This window comes from Mustela lutreola, chromosome 14, assembly GCF_030435805.1.
Source record: "Mustela lutreola isolate mMusLut2 chromosome 14, mMusLut2.pri, whole genome shotgun sequence".
NCBI classification, from domain to species: Eukaryota; Metazoa; Chordata; class Mammalia; order Carnivora; family Mustelidae; genus Mustela; species Mustela lutreola.
The window spans coordinates 47,157,067-47,168,661 of NC_081303.1; the positions used below are offsets into that span (position 1 = coordinate 47,157,067).

The following is an 11,595-nucleotide window of genomic DNA, read 5'->3' on the forward strand; positions in this document are numbered from 1 at the left end:
TCTTCATATTACTAGAGCACCTACCCTGTGATTTGTCTAAATAGCCAGCATGTTGATGTTTTTAAAATAAAACAGGATTTTTAGGTAGATGTGTACCCTCTTCACTTCCCCCTGGACACACCCCTTCCTCTCCCAGATGCCTCCTCCTCATCTAAAATGTCTGTTGTGTCCCAACACTTGTTGAATTCCACTGTCCTCCAAGGCGCGGTACAAACGCCACCTCAACCCAGCCAGCCGGGACCTCTCCACTCTCGGAACAGCCCTTCTGTCCTATAGCCCTTCTGTCCTCTGCCACAGCTGTCCTCTCAGGAGGACCGACGACATCAGGGTGGTCTAGGGCACGGGCCTTGGCGCCCGCTAGACCATGCTTCAGATCCCAGCTCCGCCTCTTACCTCTGGTTTCACCTATAAGATGGGGCCAATAATAATACTGACATAAGGTCGTTGCAACATTAAATGAGGTGCTGAGCTTGGAGGGCACTAGCGTGCACCTGGGGCATGCAATGGTTTCCCGGACGCCGCTATTACTACAGTTCCTACATTGCATTAATAAGGGGCCCCGCTTCCCCCCCTCCCCCTGCCTGGGGGAGCTGGGCAGGATGGAGATGACGGTCTCCTCCACGCCCCTTGTTTGCAGCTCAGCACCCAGGATGGAGTCGTCTTTGAGCAAGATGGTCTCGTGCACAAGCTCCTCATTGCCCACGTGCAGGGGACCCAGGCTGGGAGGTACACCTTTGTAGCCGGCAACCAGTGGAGCAAGGCCACCCTGAGTGTCCACGGTGAGGCTCAGCCCCACCCCCCGCCCCTGCTCCACAGGCTCTCTGCTCCAGGGGGTCGGCATCCCCTCCACGGTCCTCACAGGGGAGGGGGGGTGGTCTTTACTCTCAGCCTACACTTCCTCCCCCGGGTCCTCTTTCCCCACGCCCCTGGTACACAGCGCCCAGCCTGTTTTTGACTCCCTGGCCCCGTTATATCTCTAGATCGCCCCGTCATCGCTGCTGATGTGACAGAGAAACTGAGAGAGCCACTGGTGGTCAAGGCTGGGAAGCCGGTGACGGTGAAGATCCCCTTCCAGAGCCGCCTCCCAGTTCAGGCTTCCTGGCAGAAGGACGGGACTGAAGTGGTGGACAGCGGCCGCCGCCAGGGAGCGCAGGTGGCCCTGGGGGAAGGCTTCACCCGGCTGTGCCTCCCCAGCGCCAGCAGGAAGGACGGTGGCCGGTACCGCGTGACACTGAAGAGCGAGGGCGGCTCTGTGCAGGCTGAGCTCACCCTGCAAGTTATAGGTGCCAGCCCCAGCCTTCTCCCCAGCCGAGGCCTGAGTGCTCCCAGGGTTCTGGGGCCTCCCTGCTGGCAGGAGCAGGCCCAGTTTGTGCTCCCCAGCCCCAACCCTCATTTGCATGTTCTCTAAGATACAAACCTCCCTGCTGGCAGGAGCAGGCCCAGTGTGTGCCCCCCAGCCCCAACCCTCATTTGCATGTTCTCTAAGATACAAACCTACTCCACCTTGTCCTTTCTCCCCTCCTCAGACTGGTTAGGAAGAAGACAGGGCTGGTGGCTCTTCTCTGCGAGCTAAGGCACTGGGCCAGGGGCGGTGGGGGGGACCACTGGGGTGGGATGGTGGCCCTCAGCCTTGAGCAGTGCCAGCAAGTTAGGACTGCCTGTGGCCAGAGAGCTGAGCAGGTGCCTGTACTGGCCACAGGGATGCATTCTGGGTCACCTCTGTGTGTGGGGGGGGAGGGGGGCAGATACCTCCAGGTAAAGCCCGAGGCTCTCTGGGCATTCCACCCTATAGCCGGCCTATCCGCTGATGAGTGGGGAGGTCTCGTACTTCTCCCTTTCAGCTCCTTTGACTCCCCCTTCTCTTCCTGCCCCTCTCGGTGGGACCCAGACAAGCCCCAGGCCCCACAAGGTCCCCTGGAGGTAGAGGATCGCCGGGGGGCTGGTGTCTGCCTCCACTGGCGGCCCCCAAAGGACGACGGGGGCCGGGCCGTGGAGCACTACGTGGTGGAGAGGCGGCAAGCCGGCCGGACCGCTTGGCTGAAGGTGGGCGAGCCCCCTGCTGGCAGTACCACCTTCACCGATGCCCACGTGGAGCAGGGCAGGAAATACACCTTCCGGGTGCGAGCTGTGACCTCTGAGGGGGCGGGGGAAGCCTTGGAGTCCATGGAGGTGTTGGTGGCTCCTGAGGGTAAGAGGATGGACCGGGCCTTAGCGTTCCCCAGAGGGGGGGCGGGGCTGCCTCGGACACTGAGGGACGCAACGATGGGGGGGCGTTTTGGGGCCCTTGTAGAGAGCACTGTGGAGACTCCTCATGTAGGTTCACTTGGGATTTGGCAGGAGACCAGGAAACAAGGGTCATGGGGTCTTCTCCCAGCCAGGGCTCTCCGGGAGTTGGGGTGGACACGCAGAGCGCACTTTCTCAGGAACCTGGGCGGGGCAGACACCATCCTCCATCAGATGCCCTCCCTCTGAAGCATCTGTCAGGAGACCTGAGACTGAGGGGCCTCCGGGCTGCCTCTAAGGCTCCTAGGCCACAGCCAGAACAGTGTCCTAGGGTAGGCTGGCTCAGCACCCCTGACACCGCCTGGGAAAGAACAGTATGGCTGTCCCAGGTGTCCCACTCGCTGTCCCCCAGGACCTTGCTGTGAACTGGCACCTTTCCTTGGCCTCTGGGGCTGACCTGCCCCTTCTCTTCCCACCCCCCCCCCCAGCTCTCCCCGGGCCCCCTTCAAGCCCAGCCATCCAGTCGGCCTCCAGCCAGGGCATCACGCTGACGTGGACGGCACCTCGGGGCCCTGGCAGTGCCCACATCCTGGGCTACTTGATTGAGAAACGCAAGAAGGGGAGCAGCGCCTGGACACCAGTGAATGCCCAGCCTGTGCCTGGTGAGTGAGCCTGAAGGGACACTCTGCTTTATCCTGGCCTCCACAGTTTCCCTGCATGACCTCCTGGCTCCAGGGCCCTGTGCCACCAGCTTGCCAGTCCCTTTAGTACAGCAGGTCTCACTTGGGGAGGTTTCACCCCTTGGGAACATTTGGCAATTGTCTGGCAATTTGGGGTTGTCATAACTGAAGTGCGGGGAGCTGGGGGGTAGCACTAGTGTTAAGAGGTCAGAGATGCTGCTGGACACCCTGCGGTTCACAGGGCCACGCCCCTGTCCCATTCCCATGTCCCCAAACACAGAATTATCTGGCTACAAATGCCAATAGGGCCAAGGTTAGGAAACCCTGGTTTAACAGAAGTCTCAGGACAGAAGCCAGAGCTGGAGCTATTAGCCCTGACCGTCTCCTTCTGGCCTTGACCTGGGGCAGTGTGCTCTTATCTCTGGATCTTACCTTTCTCATCCTTAAGAAGAGGAGATGTGTTCCCTGTCCTACTCACTTCCCTACAGTTTCCAGAAAACTGCTTTCTGAGATCAGAAAGAATTCAGAAACATCCAAGCCAACATTTGCAGGAGAAAGAATAGATCCCAAGCCCTGAGCATGTTGTCAAGAGACCAGGTCTCTAGCCAGGGCTGTGCCACTTAGGACCTCAGGATCCTCATCTCTGGAAAGAGGGTGGTGAACAAGGGCACTCTTCCAACTTCACTCTCCTAGTCCTTCTGTCTCATTTATAAATCTATATAGCTTTGTAACAACGTTTAGAAGTCGGTAAGGCAGAGAGAACCAGAGAGATTAAGGCACTTGTCCAAGACTACCCAGCAAGTTAGTGGCAGAACCAGACAGGGACTGAAGCCTCTCACCCTGAGCATTGCTCTTCTTACCTTGGAGACCCCCGAGTCACCCCTAGCCAGCTGGCTGGAGAGGAGGAATGTGTCGGGAATCTAGGCTTGGTCTTATCCAGAGCTTGGAAGCACCAGGCCATCTGTGTGCCTATGGCCTGGTCCTGTCACAGGCAGACGAACGTGGGGTGGGCTTTTCACAGAGAGGAGGTGGACCGTGGCAGACGTGCGACAGGGCTGTCAGTATGAGTTTCGGGTCACAGCTGTGTCTCCCTCTGGCCCCGGAGAGCCTGGGCCTCCATCGGATGCCGTCTTTGCTCGGGACCCCATGAGTAAGTAGAACACCAGCCCAGGTTGGGTGGGGGTGGTGACGAGCAGGGGATAGCTCTGGAGCCCGTGGGACAAGACAGGGGCTATAAGAAGGTCAGGGTTGGTCCTGAAGGCCATGGTCAGGAAGGCTGGAAGACAAAGGTCAAAGGGCCTGTGGAGTAAGGTGTATTTTAGGGGCCCTGGAGGATTGAGATCAGGCAGTGGGGATTAGAAGATCCCTTCCCAAGATCACTTAACTAACTCTTCAGCCTCTGGGCAGGTCAGGCCCACCTGCTCTCATCCTATAACCATCCACCCACCCCAGTGAGGGCTTGTCATCACCATGGGGCAGGTGGGAAGTCACCATGGAACCTCATTCCTAACTATCCAGCAAATCTTTGTTCATTGCCTTTATTGCAATGGCTGACATTGTGCCAGGAACTAGGTAAAAAATGATGGCCTCTGCTTCCGGTCTAGAACTGCATTTCCCTCTCTGTGATTTCAGACATCCAGCACAGACAGATGTCAATAGACATGCTGAGAACAATGTAAACAGCCAAAAAAATCTGTGATCAAAGATGTTTCTAACATGTAGCCTGTGATATTTCTAAGACCTACAGGAAAGGGACCTGTCCTACTTGGAGCCACATTTTCCAAATTTGAGTAGAGAATACCTTCTTCACAAAACCCCCTTCAAAAACCTCATTCCAAGGCCTAGGGCTTAGGAAATGCTGCTCTGTAGCCTTCATGAGCCCTATGAGCCTGCTAGTGACAAGCCATCAAGGCAGTGGCACATTTCTGGCACTTGCCGGACTGGCCACATGGTCACCTTGAAAGCACCTACAGGGCCTGGTGCACAGCACAGGTCTGGGCTGTTAGAATGAATCCAGAAAAAAAAAAAATAGAACGTTGTACAAGTTTAACGGATCGAATGGTGTCTAAGTTTTAGTCCTAAAAAGGGCAGTGTGTGGAATGCAGAGGGGAAAGCGGACCCATGCATTTTACTCCTGGCAAGGTGACCAACCCTATCCTAGTTTATCTGCCTCTCTCTCTCCGACAACTGATAGGGAGTGGGGACAGCAAGCCGCCAGAGCAGTGACTACAGCACCCGATCACGACCGTTCCTAGGCCGTCGCTGCTGAGTATGATCACCGACCGGCAGCCTGACCCAGGGGCTTGTTAGGAATGCAGAGTCTCAGGCCCCACCCAGGCCTTCTGTATTAGGATCTGTAGTCTTAACCAAATCCCCCAGTGGCTTATAAACAAATTAAACTTAAGAGAAGCACTAGCCTAGCCCAGATTTAGAAACACCTGGGCAGCTCTTAAAACTCCGGCTGTCTGGGCTGCATCCTAGCCACGTCTCTGGGGATGGGACCTGGGCGCCAGGGTCTTCAAGGGTTCCCACAAGAGTCCACTGTGCAGCCAGCTTGGGTAGACGGCTCTGCAACGGACAAAGCCCTTTACATACATCATACCTTTGTTCCAAAACCCCCGTGGCTGGGTAGGGCCTGTGTTATTTTCCTTCCCACTTAACAGGTGAAAAATAAGAAGGGACTGAGTGCCCACAAGGCAGTCTTGACTAACTTAGAGCTCAGAATCAAAAGATACAGAATTCTAGTCTTCGGGGATCATAGAGCCCAGGGAGTCATCAACTCATATGCCAGATTTCAGGAATTACAGAAGTGTGGTTAGGGGAAGTGGGCTAACAGGTGGGTGAAGAAAGTCCCAGCCCCCCACAGGAAAACTAATGAACAGCCACATGGAGTGGCCTCCCTCAAGAGAGGGTGACGCAATTCCTGATCTTCCCTCGGTGCCCGGCCAGGACCCCCTGGGCCCGTGCGGGACCTCCAAGTCACAGACACATCGCACACTAGCATCACCTTGAACTGGGCCCAGCCAGACACGCAGGACGGGGATACAGCCCAGGGCTACGTGGTGGAGCTACGTGGCTCAGACAGTCTGCAGTGGAGCCCCTGCCACGAGGGCACCGTGCCAGTCACCACCTTCACTGCCAAAGGGCTTCGGCCCCAAGAGAGCTACTTCGTGAGGGTGACAGCTGTCAATGACGGAGGCCATGGCGAGCCCACCTCCCTGGACACGTTAGTGCAAGTCGTGCCTGTTGCTGGTGAGTGCCATCGCCTTCAGCTTCCCAAAGGCCCTTCCTGAGCGGGACCTCTGAGCAGCAGCCAGGATCCTTTTCCCAGTTCAATGATGTGCCCTTGATCGAGCACCTGTTAGGAGCCAGGCACTGGACAAGGCAGGCCCATTCAGAAATGTTTTCTTATTACAACTCATAAAAATCCTAGAGGGTTAGTGGTATTTACCCCCAAGTTGCAGATAAGGAAGCTGAGGTCAAAGGGCTTTGCCCTGGGTCATGCCACCGGTATGTGTGGAGGGGCCCAAGTGTGGAGGGAGGTGACAAGCCATCTTGTGTGTTCCAGTCCGTCCCAAGTTCCTGATGGACTCCAGCAGACGGGACTCGCTGATGGTCAGAGCTGGGGAGACCATTCGTGTGCCTGTCTCCTTTGAAGTGAGTATAGCTCATGGGGAGTGGGGAGAGGGGCCCAGAGTGGCCAGAGGAGCCAGAGTCAGCCCTGTGATTCTCTTTCACCTCCCCCCTCTTTCTGGTCCCCAACTGGTGGTCCAGTCTTGTGCTGGAAATCAAGCCAGAGTCAGGAAATCAAGCCAGAGTCAGGATGGAAGAGGGTCCTCCTTGAAGACAGGATCCATCTACACGCTCATCTACACCCCCTCTAGTGGTCACTTCTGTTACTGCACCTCTAAGCTATGACGCCCCCCTTTCCTTTCTCCTCCCTTAGTCTGGGAATGCAGTGTGGCTGCAGCACGGACAGTCCGTTTTGACTTTACAAAGTCCTGAGTATGAGTACTGTACAGGCACATGAACTGCGTTTGACTCGGGATGGTCCTCCACCAACACCACCTGGGGTCAGATTCTAGCCTCATTACTCACTAGCTGTTTGACTCCGGACAACTATCTTAACCTCTCTGTGTTCCAGCTCCCTCATTTGTCAAATGGGGACAACAGTAACTTCTCTCCAGGATTTTTCTGAGGATTCAAGGAATTAATACCGTGAAAGCACATAAGTAGAGCTTGACATGGCAAGAGCCCAACTGTGTTATATAGTACTAATTGTTGTTGTTGTTGTTGTTACTATTATTAAAGTCATCATCATCATCTCTGTGGGAACTCATAGGTGGCAGCGCCTGATTCAAACCCAGATATAATTCTAAATTACATGTTCTTAACTATTAGACCGTAATATGACGTAATGTGACAAAATATTTCATACACACGCTGAGTGTTCCTCAGCCCTGTTCTCTATACTTGCCACGTATTATTAACTCCTTCAATCCTCAGAACACTCCTGTGAGGTAAGGGACTGTCCGCATCCCCGTCTGACTCTGATGCCCAGTGTGACAGGTGCCAGAGGCTCTCACAGGGACTTGGCGGTTTGCCTTACTCCCCCTTTCCTGCTTCCTCGCTACCCCACACCCCCTCCCGTCCCTCCCTGGATCCCTCTCTCAACCAGCCTCTCCCTAGGTAGGCATCTCCCACCTCTGTGCTTTTGCTCGGACATTTCTCCCCCGGGAGTGCCCTTCTCCCCACTTATACCTTCGTCCCAGTTTCAGTGCCATACATCCCACGAAATGTCTCGTCTTTACCTTTCTTTCCTCTCATTTCCCAGGCTGTCCCCATGCCTGAGGTGACCTGGCTGAAGGACGGCTTGCCCTTGCTTAAAAGTAATGTGACCTCCACCAAGGAGGGCCTCACCCAGCTTCTGATTCCTGTGGCCAGCCTCTCAGACAGTGGCGTCTACACTGTGTTGCTGAGGAGCCCGCAGGGCACAGAGGCTCTCTACCGCTTCTCCCTCAGGGTGGCAGGTGAGGCCGGCCTGGGCAGGGGCTCCCGACACCAGCTTGCTACTCACTAAGGCATGGAGCTCTCCAGCTGTCCTGGTCACGTGTCTCAGCTATTCTCCCAAACCTGGGTACACAGGGGATCACACCACCAGCCCTTCCTGAGAGCAGGAGGAAAGGAAGGAAGAAAGGCAGAGGAAGAGTCTGGGGTGGGGCGTGCCCCAGAAACTTAGGGACCGCTAAGCCGTAGCCCTTCCCCCATCTGGGACTCTCAGTGAGCAGAGACAGTCCCCACCATTACCTCAGTTAAAAGAGCCTTGGAAGGACTGTGTGTGGTCCTTGTACGGGATAATTGTTGCCCTCCCCACGGGCACTCCTGCACAGCCCCTGCTCACCCTGGAGGAGCTTCTGGAACACAGAAACGACCAGTGGCTAACTGGGACCTCCGCAACTTGGTCTTTTGAAAGCTTCTCCACTGACCATGTCCTGGGTCATTTTACTTACAAGTCAGAGTGATTTCAAATGGCTCTTGTTGGAGAGGCTTTCCATGCCTTAGAGATCACTGTACACCCCAGCGGAGCTCTATCTGGCTCTAGCTGCCGACATGGCCAGACTGCATTCCCCAGGACCACAGAAGACTTGGGAACCTGGAGAAGGGCCATGCAGAAGCCTGTGGGCATTCCGGGGTGCCCTGCTGGGTCCTCCCCAAACTCGGCTGCCTTTGCTCTCTCGTGCAGCGTGTCCGAAGGCACCTGGACCCATCAGCCTGAAGGAGAACGTGCCCGGGACAGTGACGGCCGAGTGGGAGCCCTCTCCAGACGAGGCTGGGGGTGTCCCCCTGTACTACGAGGTGCTGACACGCTCCTCGGTGCACGGGCCCTGGCGCCAGGCGGCCGACCGTGTGCACACCAACCACTACACCCTCCTGGGCGTGCTCCCCGGCCGCGAGTACCACTTCCGGGTGGTGGCCAAGAACGAGCTGGGGGCCAGCCTGCCCTCAGACACCAGCCAGCCCTGGCGTATCCCCCGGCAGCGAGGTGAGCTCTTGGGTATGCGGGCTGCATCTGGGGCAGCCCCGGCATTGGTGGCCCAGTGCGGCTTAACGGGTCACTGGCCCAGGTGGAGGCCAAGAGCTGTTGCCCTGCCCTCCTCCCCACCTGCCCAGCTTCCCAGCTGGCTCAACCCACCTGCACTGCTCTCCTCTGTGTCCCTGACTCAGGATGGGTCTGGAGAGATGGGTCAGGATGCCTTTGGGTGAGGTCTCAAATCAGCAGCAGTCCATACGGCAAAGAGAGGTTAATGTGTCTCTGAAAATCAAATGTATTTTACAATCAAACAGATGTGGGCCTTCAAAGTAATCGCTAGAAAAAGTAGATCATAAAATCAGATGTGTGATTCCATATTTCTAAAACACAAAAATGTCTAAAAGGTTCCACACCAAAATGTTAGCTCTGGTCATTGAAAGGCAGTGACATTATGCTTAGTTTTGATTCCTTCCTGCTTTGACTTTCTTATACATTCTAGTTTGTTCACAGTGAATGAGTGTTAGCTTATAGAAAAAAAAAATCCAAATGTATTTTAAGAAAAGGATAAAAAAGTAAGTCCAGCTATGGGGGCCAAATTGATGGTAAGATGTGGCAGAAGGACCCAGAATGTGCCTAAGTTCCACCAGGAACCAGTTACCCTGACTCGTGCCTTGGCCATCCCTTCCTTGATTACCGACCCTTCTCCCTCTCACCCTGGTTTCTGCCACAGACAGGTTCACGGTGAAGTCTCCAAGCTACCGGGAGCCTAACCTGAGCCAGAAGCCCCGGTTCCTGGTGGGGCTTCGGACCCACCTGCTGCCGCAGGGCTGCGAGTGCTGCATGAGCTGTGCTGTGCAGGGCTGGCCGCGGCCCCACGTCACCTGGTTCAAGGACGAACAGAGCCTGGCCGGAAACCCTGCCGTGTACAGCACCGACGTGCTGGGCGTGTGCTCCCTCTTCATCCCCAGCGTCTCCCCCAAGGACAGCGGCCAGTACAAGGCAGTGGCGGAGAACGCGCTGGGTCAGGCCGTCAGCACTGCCACCCTCATTGTCACAGGTGAAGGTACTGCCCTAGCAGAGGGGGGAGGGGAAGGAGAGTCGGGGAGCAGCCGCCTTCAGAGCCCTCCCTGTCCCCTGAAGGGTAGTTGGGCTGGAGGTAAGGATCCCGGGCCCTCTAACCCCTGTGGCTCTGCTGGCCATCACGCGGCCTCCTGGGGCCTAGATTTACCCACCTGCAAAATGTGCTATTAACTAGATCATTGAGGACTAACTCACCTAACTCTTGGCTTAGGGACGATGCCTCCCCAGCCTAAGCTTCCCAGTATGGCCTGCAACACATTTCAAGACAAGAGATGAAGGGGCCTCTTCTGTCTTCTGTGTTTTACCTTCATAAATATGCCCAGACACAGACATTTTGTGCCCCCAAAGCCTTGCTGATTGTCTTACTGGTAGTCTCTTTCAGTAAAGCAAATAACCTATGTTGATAAGAAAACAGTTTTCCTTAAGAGTACTTAGGACAGCTTATATTTTGAATAGAAAACAAAGTAACCCCTAAACATTTTAGATTATTGAGAATTGATCTTTATGCCAAAATGGCCCTTTCAGCACTGACCCAGAACATCTTTTCCTGCATCTGTGCCAAGGCCCTCGGGAAGCCACTCACCAGGTGCCCCAGCACGTGCACGCACCTGGTCCTGAAAAGGCTGTTTTCAGAAAAGTGTTGGGGGGCTGGTTGCCAGGGGAGGAATTGGCCCACGCTCAGAGAGTACGTGCTGTCTCTGGACTTGAGCCCTTGGGACTGACCATGACCTTCGCCACGGAACGGGGGCGGGGGGGCGGGAAGCTGCTCCTTCGGGACCAGCCTGACTGCCCCAGTGCTCCCTGTCTTGCAGAATCCAGCTCCTAACACCACCTCACCCTGGAGTCCTGTCTGGCTCGACGGTCGTGGATGACGACAGATCCCTGAAATTTCGCTCTTGACACCCATACTGGCCCAGACAGACAGTCCTAAAGGACGGAGGACACCGGTCGTGCCTGGAGCCCCAGGGAGACAGGAGCGAGGAGCAGGAGGGCATGGAGTCCTTGGGGGAAGAAAAAGAAGAAGAGGGGCGACCTTCAGCCTCTCCACCCCAAAGCCAACTCCCTGAACGTGACCATGAACCTCCTCCACTCTCTCCATGGGGACTTCTTTCTTCTCTACTTCTTGCCAGAGATCCGGAGTGAACCCGTCGGCCAGAACAAGGCCCAGCCCTTGTTTTCTGGAAGCGGGTTCTTGGAAGAGCTGGGCCTGCTGTGAGCACAGGAGGGAGGAATGAGGAGGTCAGAGGAGCTGCATGAGGGCCGGGGGACCCAAGGGGTGTCTGGAGGGTGCGCTTTCTGTACTTTTCATCATTAAAACATTAGGCCAACACAAGCCTATCCCTTGCAAGTTGACTTGGGGCTGGTGTGTTGGAGGAAAGGTTCCCACCACAGAACCTTCACCCCAGGCGCCCACAGGGAGGACAGGTGGTTCTGCGCCTGCTTCTGAGGGCAGGAAACCAGAGAGGGGTTGGAGGGTCTGCATGGAGGAGAGACACACTCTTCACTCTCACCCATGTGTCCCTCACGCCGCTGGCAAAAATCCCGTGAGCAACAGAGCGAGAGGCTTTCCTGGGTGTTAGA

The 11,595-nt window shown here is 55.8% G+C and overlaps 1 protein-coding gene across 1 annotated transcript in view; it reads left to right on the plus strand.

The window, feature by feature from the left end:
* IGFN1 (immunoglobulin like and fibronectin type III domain containing 1) overlaps window positions 1-11,338 on the plus strand; it is a 28,487-nt gene extending 17,149 nt beyond the window's left edge. Inside the window, exons 14-24 of the mRNA XM_059145394.1 lie at window positions 638-779; window positions 981-1,283; window positions 1,889-2,188; window positions 2,712-2,885; window positions 3,925-4,053; window positions 5,853-6,155; window positions 6,472-6,560; window positions 7,738-7,933; window positions 8,647-8,946; window positions 9,665-9,997; window positions 10,827-11,338. Coding sequence (XP_059001377.1) covers window positions 638-779; window positions 981-1,283; window positions 1,889-2,188; window positions 2,712-2,885; window positions 3,925-4,053; window positions 5,853-6,155; window positions 6,472-6,560; window positions 7,738-7,933; window positions 8,647-8,946; window positions 9,665-9,997; window positions 10,827-10,840 — 2,283 coding nt within the window. The 3' untranslated portion in view covers window positions 10,841-11,338. The remainder of the gene's footprint in view (window positions 1-637; window positions 780-980; window positions 1,284-1,888; window positions 2,189-2,711; window positions 2,886-3,924; window positions 4,054-5,852; window positions 6,156-6,471; window positions 6,561-7,737; window positions 7,934-8,646; window positions 8,947-9,664; window positions 9,998-10,826) is intronic.
* The last annotated feature ends 257 nt before the right edge of the window (window positions 11,339-11,595 follow it).